The sequence below is a fragment of the Rhodofomes roseus genome (genome assembly GCF_022264815.1).
Source record: "Rhodofomes roseus strain CIRM-BRFM 1785 chromosome Unknown C8Q71scaffold_6, whole genome shotgun sequence".
In the NCBI taxonomy this organism is placed as follows: domain Eukaryota; kingdom Fungi; phylum Basidiomycota; class Agaricomycetes; order Polyporales; family Fomitopsidaceae; genus Rhodofomes; species Rhodofomes roseus.
In genome coordinates, this window is record NW_025952962.1 from 124,967 (window position 1) to 142,724 (window position 17,758).

Sequence of the window (17,758 nt, forward strand, 5' to 3'; positions counted from 1 at the left end):
TCCCAAATCCTCGAAACCGCTCTGCGTGCGGACGTACCAACCAGTGCCAACTCTTGGGGCTCGGGCGAAGAAGAAGAAGGAGCTGCGTCTCGCGCGACGGGCGAGACACTGGCTTATAGAGTTCCATGATGCCGTGTGTGTGCCGAGCGACAGCAGCCATCGATGGTAATGTTTGCACTGCAACACTGCATGATCGCTGAAACGGTGATGGCCATCACCGACGTTCCGTGTGACGACAGTGCAACCGGGACGTTTGCTTCGACGAGCTTGGCCACGGCATGCTTTGAAAGGGAAACGCGGAGGAAGAAGTAGTTCTCGACGAAGTGTAGAGCATTACCAGTGGGCGTACTACTGCTCGTAGGTGAGTGTCGTATGTAGAGAAAGTTGCCTAATCGGTGAATTGTAGCAACCGCCGGGGACTTTGGCGCCCTGTTTGACATGATCGACCTTGGCGCCCGATACCTCTGGGTGAACTATGTCACCTCGGGCGTGTGCATCGTAGGAGGGAGGCTTCTCGATGTGAGCATCTTGTCCTAGGGCGTAGTACTAGTGGCAGCACAACGGTAGGCGTTGGCGAGATCCATGTAGGACGGCCATAACCGATTGTTCAGCATAAGTTGACCCAAAAGCACTCATGATGCACAGGGTATGGGTTTGTACGAGTCATTACACGGTAGTGAGTGCGCGAGCCGCAGACAGCAATAGTGGTCACTGTGGTGGGTAGGACGTGACATACTGACTATGCCGCGTACCATGCCTCGCTAGGCTGAGGCGTCATATAAGTACCTTTCGATAGGGTCCGACAAGGTATCGTAGGCTTCTGTGATCATTCTGAACTTCTCTGGGACCCCTCCCTTGCAAAATTTGGTTTCAGCGAATATGAGCGTCGATTGAGTGCTTAGTCACACTAACCTTGTCCGGATGGTGTTTGAGGCATTGTGTCCGGTACGCCCTGCGGATTTCCTCAGTCGTGCAGTCCCGTTCAATGTCTTCATGCAGGAATAGCGAAAGATAGTGGTCAGTTCTGACTAGAGCATCCTTCCCTATCACCCGCCAGACGCACCCAATATTTCGTACCAGTCCTTGATCTTGTTTCTCTCTAGTACAGCGTGCTGCTCGGCATCGCCCAACTCGCTCTGCACTGTCAGTCGATCCGCCGCACTCAACTTTGTTGCATCCGCTTGCAGAGCGGCTTTGAATTCCTGAATAGCAGATTCAAACAGCTTCAATCCGATGAATATGCGGCCGCGGGTGACGATGATCTTGACGTTGTGCGGGTCCAGCTTCCCCGCTGCATTCACGTCTTTCAGCGCGTCGGGATGTCCAATCTGCGCGGCACACCAGTATTCCGATCGTCAGACGTATAAATCATGATGTAGACAGATCACGGCACGCACCTTCAGCCTGGCCCGGGACCTGTTCAGAAGCAATAATGCACGGATCCGACCACCAGATCCTTCTGCTTCCTTTTCAGCAACAAGCTGTATATGGATGAGACAGGTAAGCCACCAGTCTGACTGCCAGTGGTTCGGCGAAACCCGCAAACTGACGTTGAGGGCACTCGTCCACTGTTCAATTGCACCACTCAAGTCGCCGGTCTTGAAGCGAAAGTTACCATCTTCCTTGAGGTCACTAACGTTCTTGAAGCGTGCGCGAGCCGCCTTCACCTCTTCATGATCGGGATCGAGCCTCAGCGCGGTATTGATCTTGTTCAGCGCTTCTCCCAGGTCAGCCGTAAGGAACAAAACCAGGGCGCGCATGAGCAGGGCCTTAATAGACTTGAGGTGCGTCGCAAGGATCACGCTGTGTCCCGTCATCCAGAGCCATCAGTAGCAGACACAGTGAATCCGAGGAAGAATAACGTACGACGACACGGCCAGCGCCTCCGTCCACTTCGCCTCTGCGATCTGCAATTCGACCTCCCAACAACTCACCACCACGGGTAAGACTCCACCATCCTCGGTATAAGCATTCGCACAAGCATCGTATGCAGCCTTTGCTGTCTTCAACTGTCTGCATGCCTTCGCGGTCTGGTACGCCGCTACGCCGTTCTCGATCGCCGACAGGCGCTTCTTCAGCGCGAGGGCAGCCGTGTCGCCGGGTTCGACGGACAGTGCCTCCTGTGTGGCGAGTAGGGCAGGGCCATGAGATCCTAAGTATAGTAGGCAGCAAGCAAGCTTGACGAGGACAGGCACAGCGGCGGTCTTGGGAGAAGCGGTCTTTAGCAGCCCGTGGGCGCACTGGAAGTCGCCCAGCGCCGCAGCGTACTTTCTTAGCGACACATACGCATCTGCGCGGCTAACGAAGAACGCTGCAGCGTTTGGATCCTTCGCTGTGCATACCCGTCAAAATTGCGCAGCCAAACGCGACTGCATGCCAGGGACCTGACTTACCGATGCATTGGTCGAAGAAGTGTATTGCCTGCGTTGTCCGCCCTGAGGCCAGAGCTGATTTTCCTAGGGCCCACAGGTTCATCGCTATCTGATCTTGTGAATACTTGGCTGACGTCTGCCTTGCATGGGCCCGCGACGCGGTGCACGTCGTGCAGGAGCACGTAGGCGTATGGTCAGAAGTCGCCCTAGGCTCTGCTTTGGCGGATGTCCGAGAGCTTCCATTAGCACCGTGCGGCGGTACATGAGTCTTTTCCTGTGCATGCTCAAAGCTAGGCCCGCTGGGCGACCTGGAGGTTTTCCTGACCAACCTGCAGATAGAGCACATACAGGAAGCCTCGTGCGGTTTGGCTTTCTTGGTGCTACTCTCGTCATGGTTTTGCGCGGCTTCCGGTGGCGGTGGCGGTGCCGCCGTCCAAGTAGCCAACGAAGGCTCTTGGCCCTTGAGCCTCTTGACGAGACTACAGAGCATACACTGGCAGTCGGCCTCATGTTCAGCAGTGGATGTCGGATCTTCAGTCATATCAGGTATCGGATCTGGCTCCGGCTTTGGCGCATTTGGTGTGCCTCGTTCAGGAGGTGGTGGCGACTCGGAGGTTTGTCTCTCAGGCGTCGTAGACGACGCTGATGGCGCGTTTTGCTGCCATTTCCTGAATCTACAACCACATATATATGAGAGTCCCTCCTGTATATCAGCAAGAATGAGTCTTACGGAGTCCCTTGTTCGGCCGTGGCACCCCAAGTCCCACTGGTAGGTCGACAACCTGTGATGTGATCAGTGGACTTGCTCATAGCCTGAGGTCAAAGTATAGGAATCCCTCACCTCGCTTGTTCTTTGTCCAATTAGTCGCGATATGGCCGACGGTCCCGCATTTCTGTTCAATGTAAGACAGGTAACGGAGATTGACTTACGCCCCCACCACTCACAAAACAGGTCAACATGATGCACTGTCGTAGAACATGGCCACTCCCGCCACACCCAAAGCAAACACGACCTTTACGTGCACGCAGTGGACATCCTGCGGATTGATGACCTGTTCCACCGCATATCTTGCACTTCCATGCCTGCGCAATTATGTGCCCTTAGCACGCAGAAGATTCCAATGTGCACATCGACGCACCGCCATGTTGGAAAAACTGCTCGGATGACCAGTCGCTTCACAAAGGTAGCATTGCATTTGCCTTGCACACTCCCAGTGACCATGTCCCCGCCCAGCGCATATCTTGCAAACCCATCCCTAGGCAAACACTGGTGAGTATGGATGTCGAATCTCAATGATGAGACTGTATACCAACTTTGCGCTTTTTGCACTCATGCGGGCCGTGACCTGTCCCCCCACAACCTACGCACTTCCTGGTGTCTCTTCGAGGCAGTGGGCACTGTGGCGCTCGATGGCCAGGGTCCTGGCAGTTAGCGCATTGCGCCCTCCGCGGCATTTGATATCAATAAGGCGTAATGAGCGAGCGATGCTGCCAGGATATCCGGTCCTCACAACCGCCGATGAAGTGGTCGGATAGCGAGAGGTTCGTTGGGTACGAAGTGTCGTTGCAGTGCCTGACAGGCAGGGCTGAGGGAATGAAGACGGGAGGATTGATCACCCGGTTCATAAAGAATTGCGTGAGTAGTCAGACAATGCCCCAGCAACGAGGTTCGGAAATGAAGCAGTCGCCCGGACGCGATGCTTTCCGTGAGATTCTACCGAGCGCACAAAATTCATCAGAGAACACAGCACGCAAGGTCCCTGCCATAAGTTATGCTGCTGCGAGCGCAATCACCAGAGTTGCAGGGGCAATGGGCATATGGCTCGGCGTCATGTAAGGTGTACCCCAAAGAAGGAGATGAATGAGGCGGCATCGAGGCATCACCGCATTCGCGCGGAGCCCGAGCTCACTCGGATGTGCCTAATACAAACTCGGAATCAGAGACGGACGGATAGATACGAATAGGATATATACGAATACTGACCGTCTATACATGTTCATCGAATACAACGGAACGTGATGCTATCATGAGGCCAGGCTATTAAAAGGGTCGCACCGGAGGTATGGCGAACATGCCAATGGAATGATATACCATATCTATCGAGAAGACAGAGCCCCTGACTCATTTCAGAGAGTTCAGACCACCCGCAGTAACATGAGGGAGACACGACCAGACAAGAGGACGGAATTATAATCACTATGAGCGCCTCGACTCACTAAACGAAGGAAGGATTGGTGCATGACGGCCGGAGCTCACCGCCGCTTCTGCTACTGCTGATACAGTTTACTAGTGGGTCTGCGAACCTGACTATGAAGCCTCCTTGGTCGAGACTTCGAGAACAGACGACATGTGGAGGGTTTGGATTTCGCAAGGGCAGCATAGGTATCTCATTCAACAGTCAGGGTATAACTTCTCACCTTCTCCGAGTCCAACTCGACTCGCACTCGTCAGAGATCCACTAACGTCACGTCTTGTTTCACTTCCGCCTGTTCCTTGACTACCTCCCTCACTTTCACACACTTCTCCAGCAGCTTCAGCACCTCCCGTGCGTACCCATCTGCGTCCGCCGTGACCGTCTGCTGCGGCAAACCCGCCGTGTCGCTTGCCTTCTTCGTAGCCTTCGCGCGCGGCGTTTTGAGGCTCCAGAATGTGTCGATGATCCCCCAGCGTGCGGTGCCATCTGGCGCGCGCACGAGCAGCACGGAATAGTCTATGGCTTTGATGGACGCGAGGAACGCAACGTCGGCGCGCGCCCGCGCGAGGAGGGAGGCGCGTTCTTCCGCGGAGGCCAGGATGACCTTGTCGGGAGGGAGGACGTCGGTCGCGCCCGAGATGTGCATGCCATTGGGTAGGAGGTCGCGGACTGGCTGTAGAGATGTCAACGATGAGCATACATGGACAGAAGAGGTGTCGCACCTCGAGGTAGTTCGTCGGTTTCAGGTCGAATGTCTCCCAGTCATCTTGTTTGCCGTATGCGATGTTCTCAATGATGATGTAGTGGTTCGGACTGAGTCGCAGGCATTCTCCCAAGCGACGGTCCATCGTGTATAGCACGTCGTAGATCTTGTGTATGAGCGAGTCCGGATGTGACTTCACGAACTCAAAGTATCGAGGGAGGAAGTGCTCGTGCAGAAAGCGGGTTTCGAATGCCCGGCCGAGTGACTTCAGCATATATTGTTTGTTCGAAGAGTGGAAGAACATCGAGCCAGACAGGCCCGCGGTGCCGAAGGACTCCCATCTACCCAGGCACTTCGGGGGAAAAAGGCAGGTCAACACATCGTCAAACTGAGCGAGCTCCGAGTCTTCGACTCACCTCTCTCACGTAGTCCTCCTCGTCCACATCCCATATCCTCCGTAACTCGCTGAACTTCTGCGGGGCATCGCGGTGTAGCTCGACATCATACAGGCTCAGCAGTCGTCGCAGATTTGTCTTGTGCCTATACGGCGCAAGACCCTTCGGCAGCTTGTATTCGTCCTCCTTGAACGCGTTATGCGCCGCGACGAGAGTAGTCTTCTCCTTGTACTTCACAGGCAACATGAACAATCCTCGGTGCCAGAACGCGGTGAGCAGGAGAACAAGACCGAGAAGCGTGTAGTTGACGTAGGGATGCATGATATAGATTTTCAGCGGCCGGAGAAGAGGAAGAACGGACACATGCAGCGACTACTTAGCTCACTAGAACATCTGTGTGAGGAGCGTGCTAGTAGGCCGATGACGTCGTTCTTTACGGCGGGCCCTCCCATAGCTGCTCTTGAAAGCAGTCACCAGCATGTTTGTTGATAGTGTATACAGTAGCTATGATCCAGGCTATCGAATCCAAGACGAAGTAAGAGAGACGGAGTGGAAGCAGCCTGCAGGAGCCGTGACGGTACGTAACCGGCGCCGTAGTAGTAATATCATAGCAGCTGGAAGCGCCCGGCGTACTAGACCGCGTGCCTCCGAGTCCTTTCTTTTGAACATTGCTGGCACATACTCTCGATTAGCTTATCACCGATACCAGACTTGTGGATCCCCTCAAGGCTGTTCGTCTTCATGCACAACTGGCAAGAGCTCCTCAAGGCACGTCTCATTGATTCCATTACGCTACGGTGAACGAATCATGCTGACAAAGCGGCCACACATACTTCTCAATCTACATTCCCTACAGCCTTCACTGAGCGGCACCGGAAACAACGTTTCGCTAGCCCCGCGCCGTTCTGAGCGATCGTTACATCGATGAGTATCAGGGTCAGCATCCCAGCGAAAGACTACACACCCAAAGGACTTCCCCCGGCGCGCCCCTGGCAGGGGCCTGTTGACGGGAATCTTGCTGACGGGACGCGCCTTCAGGTTCAAGTTCCCGCCGGCCAGCCACGTCGGGAACTTATTGACTACAGAAATCTTGCCGGTACCGGTCCTACGGAGGCCACTCAAAAGAAGCTCGCGTGCAATGAGCTCGTCGTCCTCCCGCGCGCTGTGACGGCTGTGGGGAAGGAGGCTCGAGTGCGTCTCGTCTCTGGTAGCAAGATCAACCATACCTATGCTGGACACCACCGTAGGTGTGCTCGCCTAGGTAGTGGGCGTGGCCACGGTGAGGACGGGGGACCTTAGGCCGCCCACCGGCGACGCCGGTCTTGTGCGCATACTGGTGCGGCTGCTCGGGTTGAAGTGCAGGTTCCTGCGCTACAAGTGGCTGCGCTTCAGACTGGCCTTCTGCATCGGCACGAACGATCATGTCGATTAGCTCGCGAGGGGTGGCCCCGTTAGCCCCGTTCCTTCATACACAGTGGTCAGTCAGCTTATCATTGAGTGCCCACCGGGATGATACATACGAGCTTCCGGTGTGTTCAGCCTGACCCGAGGACTTACCACCGTGTTGTTCTTTCTGGTGGTTGCCCGACTGAGTGTGCTCGCCTTGCGCTCCTCCCTGCGAGCCGGTCGGCCTGCCATAGTTATCGCCGCCGTCGTGGTGCAGCGACTGGCGGTAGAAGGCCCAAGCTGCGTGCGCGTCTGACTTGGAGGGGCGTTGCGTCTTCCCTGGGACGACTCTGGCATGGTGGACCGTCTCGTGAGAAGGGCGGAACATAGCCTGGGCAGCATTAGGACCGGGAGCGTGACTTATAGTCAAACAAGTCAGGTCTTTAGAACGGCGTTGAAAGAAGGAAGTGAACGTACTCGTGCAAGTGCTTGTGGTAGCCTTGCATCGTGGACTCCGTGAAAACAGGAACGGGCGACGAGAACGCGGGGAGGGCCATTGCCGAGAGGACAAACGCGAGCAGAGTGGACGTGTGCATCGTGTCGAGAAGAGATGAATCGGGATGCTAATGAGATACGAGAGTACGAATGCGAAGTGGGAGTCGTTAACAAGAATTGCGTAAGGATCGTAAACGGAAGGGGGCTAGTATGGTGGATGATTCATGAGACACATAAGATGACAATTGAATCTAAAAGTACGCACCAACCAGTACCAACTTCCGGGCTCTTGTGCTTGAGTGAGGAGCTGAGGAAAGTGACAGCCGTGCATGAGGTCTTATACGGTCGCTGCCCTGCAGCCATGGCGCTCATCGGTGTACTCGGTGAGTTCCAAGAGGCCCTACTGTTCGTCAAGAGATGAGGAAGCAACGCCTGTGACGTTACACTGCATAACGGTGATGGTGATATGCATCGCTAGTGCAGAAGTGATCCACAAGGGTAGCCCTGAGCTCATCTTTGGACCCAGATACATTGGACTGAGGCGGTTGTAACCGCCAACGCACCATCGCGAAACTCACTGGCGCCGAGGGTCCGGCCCCCTACAGATGCACCGTGCGCTCCAAGTGCGCTCTATCATCATCATATTGGGCTGTGACTTACTGACGGCGTCAACTCCCGAGCCCTGCCCGAGACTCGGATGCACGACGCATCGAATATCGACACGGCGTGTTGCATTCTACACTGCCCAGTCGGTGGTGCCCTGCTGAGGTTTGAAAGGTACAACGCTCGTCGCCCCGGAACCTAATGCTCTGGATGGGATGCTCACCTCATGTAGCATAGGAGGTTGCAGAGCATCACTCTCGGCCTGCTGTCTGTGCTAAACTGGACATTTTCATCAACATAGTTGCCCCCCGATACGTAGTGCGTGTCCATACCGGATGCTAGGTTGTAGATTCCAGGAGCTACATCCTGGGATCTGTACAACAACATACGAGGAATCAGTCGTCGTAGGCTATGAATGGGACTACGCTGGGATGCTCGCCTCGCACATTGAACGAGTTAACATCTCGTCGAGGATCATGGTGAAAGATATTGACTTACGCTCACCGACATGCGAAGACGAGGATTGTCTGTCCTTTGGACAGCGGAGGATTCTTCCCTTCAACTCGGAGGGTTCAGAAGATTGTTCTGAGGCAGCCAATTGGTAATCACTGGTCGTCTATACGTCCCACGAGACCTAAGATACGGTTCAGATTTCGAATGTCCAACGTATGTAACCAGGTCATTACTTGCCGTTCCATGGTTCAATATGCGGCTGAGAGCATACAGTTAATTCGGTGCACACTAGCTGTGTTGACATCCGATGAGCTCGAGACAGTAACCGGCATCAGCCTCAGAACGATACTAAATGTTAGCCATCATAACAAAAGGCACAAGCGTCCAACTTGAGCTCCTATGTCTGGTGGCGTACATGGGGCGTTATGAGCGCGCGGTGTTCGACAGCACTACATATTGATATTTGCATACCTCCCCATTCTTCCTGCGCGCCCCGTCGCTTAGCGGCTGCATTGGTCCCTGATTCCGCGACGTCGGAGGTAGGCTAGTAAGACACACTCAGGCTGTTTGTCGCGAGTATGTGACTTACCTGTCTCGGTGTGCAAAAGTCGTGCCAGCAAGGCCGGTATGGATTCCCCTACAGGGCTAGGCGACCCCGCGCCGGTTGGCTTGCACGATTGACGTGTCCGGGGACATATGCGTGGTATACATTGTCTGAAAATAGAGTGAGACAACAGAGAACGTTACTTCTCACATCGTACGGGCGTGTCGAGGCTCGAATTCGAACGCTCCTCTAAGAACGTGCGCACGAGTCCAGCGTCCGCAGCAACTACGTATTGATCGGGGTATAAGGATGTACGCGGCGGCTTAACGTCGGCCTCCTGATACCTGAAACATGTCTCGCCGACTTTGACGTTGAACGTCCCTCAGGGCCGCCCAGTGTCGTCGATGTCAGCCTGTCGAATATAATGAATTGTCATGACATTACTCAGGCTAGCTGAGGTTGAGCGTGGTATATAACGGGCGACCAGACTTACCGTTGTTCAGCAACTCAGGCTACTACTGTTCGATTTCTTCCTGAAGATGTTCTTCTCCAAGAGCATCCTCTTCGCAGCACTGGCCACGATTTCATTGTACGTCATGTCTGCGTGTCTGATACGTGATGGCACGATCTAACAAGTACTGTGTAGGAGCATGTCAGTTGCAGCTGTCCCGGAGCCGCAGAACACGAACCTACCATGCTGTCCATCCGAGTACGGTTTTACCGCTTGATGTTCAATGCCACGGCTTTTGATATGCTCCACAGGCCGCTTTGCAAGCCTCCTTTCGAATGCCCGATTCCCTGCCAAGAGTGCTCGACGACGATCACGGCGACGCAGACCTCTACCTTTCCGTAGAGAATTAGGTACTAGAACAGGTCGCAATGAGGCTCTGTGATGTTTGAGTTTGGCGACTGCAGTATGACAGTAAATGGCTTGTAGCCACAAACACGTGCGATGCTCAGGATCTGAGAGTGTCCCCGAATTGAAGTGATGCGACCCCGAGTCCTGAGTCTTGATGTAATGTGGCAAGTTGCAGTAGTAGTCGACGCCTCTCTTCGGTGTAGCGTGAAGGAATAGACAAGGTCGAGTTGATACGAGCTCGAGCCAGGCGCAAAAAGGCGCTCGCATTGAGCAGGCGGCGGCGTAGGTCACTGGTAGATCTCGATTATTTTGGTCACGATGACGGCGGCTCCCCCATACACGCACCTATTTGACCATCCCAATGGTCAGACGTCTCTGAAAAACTCAGCAACGCTCTAAAGAGTTCTAAAATCCGGTATCTGGTCACACTTCGGACATAGTTTTCTGGTGGACTCCCCACCACTCATGACATTTCTGAAATTGAAACATGACAACGTCGAGGATACCTACATAGTAGGACAGTACTCTCTAGCCCATATCTCAGCCTTCAGCGTGCGTTCGCTTACTCCCACTCGTAGGTGTACTCATAGTCACGAGCGAAGAGATCCTCGAATTCGTCCGAACGACGGTGCTTCTGGTTCTTCTTGTTACCTTGGTTATTGTTGCTAGAGCTGCTGTGGCTGGATGGGGTTCGAAGACGCAGTGAGCATTAACTTGGGATACAGAGAACGTAGGTGCATACCTGAGGATGTGAGAGCCAACCTTGAAGACGTCCTTTAGCAGACCGAAGCCAAGGGCACCGCTACCCTGGGCGGGAGCTTCACGAGCATACATCTCCTCCACCTCTATCTCACGCGCGAGGAGGTCAAGGAATTCCCGACTGTGCTGCCAGATAAGCAGCCTGAATACAAGCGCCATAACGATACGCACCGAGATAACAACTCCTCGAGTTCGCGACGGTGCTTCTGCTTCTTCTGCTTCTTCTGCTTCTTGTCGTTGTTGTTATTGTTGTTATTGTTGTTGCTGCTGCTGCTGTGGCTGTATAGAGGAAGATGATATCAATACACGGGGCTCCAGTGGTAAGTCGTCGTCTCACTTACTGAAACAGGTGGGATCCAACCTTGAAGACGTCCTTGATAAGACCGAAGCCAAGAGCACCACTGCCCTGCGAGGGTGCTTCACGATCGTAGAGCTCGTATGTCTCGCTGCTGCTATGAAAGTATGGGTAGATCCCGGCCTTTGATTCCAAGCGGCGATAGTAAGACTCACCTGATCGGCATTGACATAGCAGGGAGGACAGCAGCTGACGCGGCAAGAACAGCAACGGTAGAGACACGCATGTTTAATGAAGGTTGTAAGTGACTGAGGAACAGGAAGAGGTGTGTCGTAGAACGTCGAAGTCGTCAAAGAAATGCGTGAGTGACAAAAGAAGTCAAGCTGAATCGTAGGAAGGTACGTGAGCACGCAAACGCATAACCAATTTCATGGCACACTTACCAACCAGTGCTGTCTTCTGTGCTCGAATATGAAAAGGTGGGGAGCTGGAGGAAGCGATGATGCTAAGTAGGCCCCTTTAAACCCTCTAGGCACGCCGGCGTCAGGCAAAGTCTGGCAAAGTACGGCAGTATAGTTTGCCAAGTATCGAGCGAGTGGGTTGATGATGACCGATCAAACGCGGCGCTTCGTAGAATGCTGTGCCGCGGCATGTGCAAACGGCACGCCCTGCAAGCTTGATCCTCGAGACGACCGGATCTGTCGTGGGCTGTCGTGGACGCGCAGGCAACATGTACAGTTGTACCGCTCCCGCTCATGGACACAGGTAGCTAAAGCCTTCTACAACCCCCCCCCCCACCACCTTTTGCCGTGGGCCAGACGACCTCCGACGCAATGCAGTGCGCGATCGGAATCGGCCAAAGCAGGCATCGTAGCACGGATGCGAAGGCCTATAGCGCCCAGTGGCACATCAGCGGTGGAAACCGTGGTCCGTGACGAGTTCAACGACGCTCAAAGATCAGCAGTCGAAACGCACGCGCGCGGCAGCCGTGTGCCTGGGAAGAAACATGACCATCAGGAGTGTACAAAGGACCAGATGTACAAAGGCATTGTAGCCACAGCCTTGAATGCCTAAGCAAGCATCAACAGGTTCGTTCTGGGTTCGTTCGTGATGTAGCGACCCGCGACTTTAGGCCACTGATCGAACTCTCATACTTCTCGAACAGTCAAATTCGACCGGCGCGATCGCCCAAAGCACCCAAGAAATCGCACCGTCCTTGTGGATGTCGTTGTCTACGACTGAACGAAGTGTTGGCCTTCCCAGCGCAATCTAGGTCGTGCCTAGCTGCCCGACGTGGCCCGACCAAACGTGTATAGCAGATAAGGCCGTGTATGATCGGTGCGAACGCGCTGCACAGCCAGCTCGATCCTGTGCACGGTGGCTCGGGCCTCTGAGGCACGCGCGAACTCTGAGATCTAGAGATCATCTGTCGCGGCCGCCTTCAAACTGTCCGAGCAAATCTCCGATGGGAGGAAAGTGCAGATGAACAGATAAATGCCGCGGCGAATGCGGTAACAGAGATTATGAGTGAGGCGCGCTCACTGTACGTTCAGTGGACAACACAAAGACGTGTGTTTCCATCCGAAGGCAGTTCGTACGGGACGTAGAACTGAAACAAGAGTTCTGTGGTCAACATGATTCTGGACGCTGGTACCGCGGGGCGCGCGTTCGCCATAAGCTACGACGTGTGCAGCACCCGCGACTTGAAGCACGAGGAGCCCGCTGATGGTGACTGTGCCGTGGAGATTCCAACCCGGCGCACGCCTGCATGCTGGGAATCCACTTGACCAGACGGTTGGTCGTCCCGATGGCCTTCGCTCAGTAACAACCGAGGAAAGATTTCGAATGATGACAGGTAGGAGCACCCCGGCGTCATGTTTTGGATTGCGAGTCCCGTCAGGTCCCGTCGAAGCATCAAGAGTGGGAGTTCCGCAGAGAATCGCCACAATTGGGGCACCAGAAGAGGAGCAATTGTAGAGTACAGCACTGGCAAGATGCGTGTTGACCAGCCTGCGATGCGGCCGCAACCAGATGTATGTACGACACCGTCGATGATTACGTTGCGAACAGGTGGCAGCGGCAAAACTGCATCGGTATATGCATACCACCGTGATACGTAGGTAGCACCGTGTGTGACGACGGTAGTAAGCATAACACGGCAAGCAGGATAACCATTGGAGTGAACTGACATGTATACCAATGCATAGCATGCCGAGAAAGGGAAGCACTCAGCGTTTTTCCCAAAGGGCAGTACTAGAGTGCACACATTGATAACACATTGAAGTTACCGGCTGAAGGGACATTGCTACCCGATGACTCGACGTCAGCAAGGCGGATGATGCAAAGGGCAAGATCTTTACCGCCGCAATATGCATGGCAGGATCCTTATTCCAGTCATTTGCAGATCAAATGGATTATCGTCCGATGGAGGCTCGAAGCGGTTTGCGGTCTTCGAATAGGTTGTCGAGGACTCCTTTAAATGCGATTCAGCACATAATGCACTCGACTAGACATTCGAGCCTGTACACCATCAGTGTCACGCGCTACACATGACGACAACTATACAGCCCGGCCGATTACTGTCAGTACCAAGTCAGTACAGACTCGGATGACTAAATTGGTACGTACCTCGTCACGGCCGAATCTGTCTCTCGAGCTCGCGGAAGCGCGAGTATCCTTCCACGGCGCTGTCTGATAACGTCTCTCAGATTCTTCATTCAGACCTGGATAGCCCAAAGATGCCTTAGTAGAGCCTAGCCAAGCAGCAGCAATGAAGCAGGAGAAAGGCACTATCCCAGGTGGCAGTACTGTGGCAGGCCAGGACTCGGACGACCTCGGTACACAGGTGGCACTCGGGTGGCACGGTCCGGATACCTCGGAGCTTGCCGATGCGCCACCGACGCGTTTGCAGTTCAACTTGAACTTGCAGACGCGTGTTGCCAGTGGGCGCGTGCTGCTTTGCACTCAAACGACGCATTCTCCTCCGACCACCGTTGCGCAGAAGGCACGTACGTCTCCCATCGAATTTTGGTAGCACGTTAAATTGACGGGCTGAAGGAGAGGGAGGGACCATCGAGAATGGAGAACCCGCACGCGGAACGCCAGAATGTCCTCCTACAACGTATTATCAAGAATGCGGTCTGTAGTGCCATCTCTTTATCTTGTGCTGATCTCATACGATTTATAGGACAAGTGTACTGAGACGGTCGTGGAGCTAAACCGCTGTCTAGAAGAGATCATACGGGCGAATGCTCACGTCAAAACAGCAGCGGATCTGGTGACCAAGTACAGAAAGAATGTCCAATATAACCTGGAGGCTACTCGGGCCGCGGACCCAGAAGATTCTGCTCAAGAGTCGGAGGAGAGACGTGCATGAAGACTGGGCGACTTGGCACCAGCGAGCGGTGCAACGGTGCCAGTGAGTACTATGCCCGTTCATGATAGCCTCAGTTATATCGGATTTTCTTCTCTAGTATCCTGCCTGAATTGGCGCGCCCGACACCAAGGCGCATCACGCCTCATGATATGACGGTGGCCGAATCGACTCAGCATATCAAAGATTCGTCTCATCAGCCTGTATCGTTAGTGAACTGTGTTTCTGCTCTGTGTTGTATTCGAGTGATGAATCCCCTGAAACACCCTCCCTGGAATGCCTACCTGCCGACCCATGCCAAAGTAGCCGTCGGAGGACATCGCCGTCATGTTCGTAGCTGCCAGCCGTTTCCCTCTAAGCAAATCCCCGGCTGCTCTCCATAACCACCGTGATCCCGTCCCTCATGCTGATTCGTACTCTATCCGGTGATATAACGGTCTGTGTGTATGCAAATCCTCATTGGTTGATTCTGACGCGACATGTTTGTATGCTGTACCAGGCTCTGAGACCCATCCCGCCCACTCTTGTGACCCACAATAGCTAGACCTTGAACATAGCCAGATCTCCAACGCTCATGCCGGTGTCCTTCATATGTGCACACAATGGTATCTCTGCTGTGTATATGCCACGGCAGACGTACATTGTGCATTCACGAGTAAGCACCACAGTAGCGCCGTGCGTCAATATCACATCTCTGGAGATCTCAGAAGTGCTTCCACGCCAGCGGCAACGTTCATGTTGTGGCTTTCCCCGTTGGATCTTGGCCGCATGCTGCTTCCAGCTCGCAGTCGATGTAATATGTTCTTATTTTCGCAGCTGCATGACTACAGACAGGCTATGGCAAATGGGTCGCTCCGGTGAGTGAATCTTGCGTGGTCAGCCAAACCCACTGACAGACGTGCCCGCGGGCGGCATAGCATCCACCGTCTGTCAATGGCCTTCAAACTTAATTGCGAAATGGTCATGAGAGCACGACGTTGTTCGCACGTCGTCTGCGGCGAGCGAACGCAGTCCCGTTTAATCCTCATTCATCAGATCGCATGTCGCGAACAAGCAAACAAGCCCACTTTCGTCTGGACCTCCGAGGCTACACAAGCGAACCCCGGATGTCGTCAACCATATCTAGCTCAAAGCATGCGAATGCATGACATGGTTGTCCACCCCGTCCTCTGGTCTGTTCCAATCCGAACCGCCATAGCGCTGCGCGTCAAGATAGCATGCCACACCCTGAGCATTTACGGTCGGGCTACTCACAGCCCTGGTAATTTGACTTCGTCGGCCCATATAATCCATGCTGCTGGGCACGCCGAGCTCAAGGCACCGTCCCGCCTTACGGACCCCGACGCGACACCTACACCACACACGCTCAAGCACCAAGCATGCCGTACGCCTGGGACGTCTATGCCCAAGAACTTCTCCCTCTGGGTCATGGCTACCCTCTCTGGGACCCGAGGCCCGACGAGACAGCAGGCGAGATCGAGATCGGCGACGTCGGGTACATCGAGGACGGCCGTTTCAGGCGCCTCTTCAACCCGACGCTCCCGCGGGACGACCCCGCAAACTGCGCGTGGGGCGTCCCGAAGGACTTCCGGCCGCTTGAGATCGGCAACCTCATCACGGAGGAGCAGCGTACACTTGGCGATGATATCCTGTCTTGCAGGCATGTGACGCATGCGGAGGTCAACGCGAAGGTGGAAGTGTAAGTGGCTTGGATACTCGTCACTACCAGAACTAGCCATCGAGCACTCACCGATGTCGCCTATAGGGAGTCAGCGGCGGATCTAGCCCTGAATTACGACCGCGACCGCGTCCTCCGGTGCACTCCTGTACATCCCCACCCGGACCGTGCTGGAAAGGCAGGTCACGCGCAAGTCCACCATCATGCACGACTACCTTCTGAAGAACTACAAGGCATGGCATCACTACCTGCACCACCAGCAGAAGCTCAAGCTCTCGAAGAAGGATCTTGTTTTTGTCCACGGCTACACCAAGACGGCGAAGTGGGCCGGCAGCGCGTTCCAGAATACGAGCAAGGAGGAGAGCGCGAAGATCGGAGGAGGGCACGGCCCCGCGCAGACGTCATTCTCGATCGACCTGTCCATGAAGGAGTCGTTGGGAGGATGGACGAACGTCGGGTTGGATGGGAAGACGGAGAAGATGGACCAGTGCATTTTCGTGCAGCACTACCAGTACACGACTCGCGATGGCTTTGTGAGTGTCTATGTCTCTTGAGTGTGTGATGGCGGTATTGACCGTGGCGTGCCTGAGTAGAAACAGTGGCTCCTGAGGCACAAAACATCGTTCGAGAACATAATCGGGAAATCGCCGAAGCAACGGTCACACGATTGTGACGAGGACGAGGAGGACCAGCACATAGACAAGAAGCGACGGATCGATGCACCCAAGGTATCTCTCGGCATTCGTCCGCAAATACCTGTCTTTTTGACAAACCCTATATAGCGCGAATCCGAGGACAGCAATACCTTGTTACGTCTCAAGGGTCGGTTTGCAGAAGGCATCTTCCGTGTGAAGCTTCCGCATTTGGATTTGTTTTACCGGCTGACATGTGGGCACTAGTAGAACGGTTCTAAGATCGACATTGCTGTGATGGACACCGAAGATCTAGCAAAGTTACTCGAAGAGAAGGTACGGGAACTTGATATGGTCGCGAATCAGCCCGCTGATGTATCATGAACAACAGGTCACTAAACTAGAGTCAGAGCATGTCGCGGCCCCGCTGGCCGCTCTTGTAGAGAGAGAAATGGTACGCGAATCTGTCTGGTCAGCAATATGTTCCGCCTGACCGAAATGCTGTCGGCGGGCAACCCTCTCAGCAGGCAACGGCGCCATCGATGTCAAGGCGATTGACGTAAAGACTGTCGATGTGAAGTTGGAGACAGTCCCAGAGGTCGTGCATGATCCGTTCACGCAAAATCACTGTCGTTGCTCATCCTCGCTTTGTAGGAGACGACATCCAGTAAAAAGGCGGAGTCGGGAGATGAGAGCTCATCCGAGGGTAGCTCTGATGCGAGCAAGAGTTCCCCATCCTCGTCTGAGATCCCGGCAAAGGGAAAGGGGACATCGAGTACCCCACCGCCGCCGACGCCAGATGCGGCGCTCAAGGACTCCAACCCGACCACCGAAAAGCGCTCGACCGAAGCAGATGCACATCCTGTACAGACTCGGAAGAAACCACGGGAGATCTAGATATGTACATGTGATGTCTTTTTTTTTTTTTTTTTTTTTGGATGGCATTAAGAGTTTCAGGCAACCGACGATGGGACGGCCCCACAAAACTCAGCCGGCGAACGGGCACTGCCCGTCGT

At 54.3% G+C, this 17,758-nt stretch overlaps 7 protein-coding genes across 7 annotated transcripts; 2 read left to right on the forward strand and 5 right to left on the reverse strand.

The window, feature by feature from the left end:
- Nucleotides 1-393: 393 nt before the first annotated feature.
- C8Q71DRAFT_905633 (uncharacterized protein) lies at nt 394-3,332 on the reverse strand (the record flags this gene model as incomplete). Its single annotated transcript, XM_047928900.1, has 10 exons — nt 394-854; nt 913-989; nt 1,064-1,328; nt 1,398-1,803; nt 1,867-2,332; nt 2,394-2,477; nt 2,721-3,046; nt 3,103-3,154; nt 3,214-3,265; nt 3,318-3,332. 10 exons carry the CDS (start codon nt 3,330-3,332, stop codon nt 762-764), a joined length of 1,836 nt encoding a protein of 611 aa, XP_047780761.1. The 3' UTR covers nt 394-761.
- A 1,022-nt stretch (nt 3,333-4,354) lies between these two features.
- On the reverse strand, nt 4,355-6,265 carry C8Q71DRAFT_747116 (uncharacterized protein). Its single transcript, XM_047923102.1, has 4 exons — nt 5,687-6,265; nt 5,290-5,622; nt 4,791-5,240; nt 4,355-4,703 (listed from the first exon to the last, which is right to left on the reverse strand). Exons 1-3 carry the CDS (start codon nt 5,984-5,986, stop codon nt 4,821-4,823), a joined length of 1,053 nt encoding a protein of 350 aa, XP_047780762.1. The 5' UTR covers nt 5,987-6,265; the 3' UTR covers nt 4,355-4,703; nt 4,791-4,820.
- Nucleotides 6,266-6,510: 245 nt separating this feature from the next.
- On the reverse strand, nt 6,511-7,872 carry C8Q71DRAFT_489778 (uncharacterized protein). Its single transcript, XM_047918890.1, has 6 exons — nt 7,812-7,872; nt 7,529-7,751; nt 7,186-7,470; nt 6,892-7,128; nt 6,630-6,836; nt 6,511-6,570 (listed from the first exon to the last, which is right to left on the reverse strand). The coding sequence occupies exons 2-6, from the start codon at nt 7,645-7,647 to the stop codon at nt 6,555-6,557; spliced, it is 864 nt and encodes a 287-aa protein (XP_047780763.1). The 5' UTR covers nt 7,648-7,751; nt 7,812-7,872; the 3' UTR covers nt 6,511-6,554.
- Nucleotides 7,873-10,567: 2,695 nt separating this feature from the next.
- C8Q71DRAFT_855662 (uncharacterized protein) lies at nt 10,568-11,345 on the reverse strand (the record flags this gene model as incomplete). Its single annotated transcript, XM_047927205.1, has 5 exons — nt 10,568-10,685; nt 10,748-10,885; nt 10,936-11,043; nt 11,106-11,216; nt 11,275-11,345. 5 exons carry the CDS (start codon nt 11,343-11,345, stop codon nt 10,568-10,570), a joined length of 546 nt encoding a protein of 181 aa, XP_047780764.1.
- Nucleotides 11,346-12,365: 1,020 nt separating this feature from the next.
- Nucleotides 12,366-13,889, reverse strand: C8Q71DRAFT_489907 (uncharacterized protein). The gene is made up of 5 exons (XM_047918891.1): nt 13,688-13,889; nt 13,588-13,618; nt 13,420-13,532; nt 13,326-13,364; nt 12,366-13,243 (listed from the first exon to the last, which is right to left on the reverse strand). Exons 2-5 carry the CDS (start codon nt 13,588-13,590, stop codon nt 12,598-12,600), a joined length of 801 nt encoding a protein of 266 aa, XP_047780765.1. The 5' UTR covers nt 13,591-13,618; nt 13,688-13,889; the 3' UTR covers nt 12,366-12,597.
- Nucleotides 13,890-13,974: 85 nt separating this feature from the next.
- On the forward strand, nt 13,975-14,725 carry C8Q71DRAFT_490073 (DASH complex subunit Dad4). The gene is made up of 4 exons (XM_047918892.1): nt 13,975-14,067; nt 14,117-14,197; nt 14,247-14,477; nt 14,533-14,725. The coding sequence occupies exons 2-3, from the start codon at nt 14,138-14,140 to the stop codon at nt 14,433-14,435; spliced, it is 249 nt and encodes an 82-aa protein (XP_047780766.1). The 5' UTR covers nt 13,975-14,067; nt 14,117-14,137; the 3' UTR covers nt 14,436-14,477; nt 14,533-14,725.
- A 1,086-nt stretch (nt 14,726-15,811) lies between these two features.
- Nucleotides 15,812-17,639, forward strand: C8Q71DRAFT_855664 (uncharacterized protein; the record flags this gene model as incomplete). Its single annotated transcript, XM_047927206.1, has 8 exons — nt 15,812-16,131; nt 16,198-16,258; nt 16,305-16,643; nt 16,704-16,838; nt 16,893-16,958; nt 17,013-17,078; nt 17,134-17,196; nt 17,397-17,639. 8 exons carry the CDS (start codon nt 15,812-15,814, stop codon nt 17,637-17,639), a joined length of 1,293 nt encoding a protein of 430 aa, XP_047780767.1.
- Between the last annotated feature and the right edge of the window lie 119 nt (nt 17,640-17,758).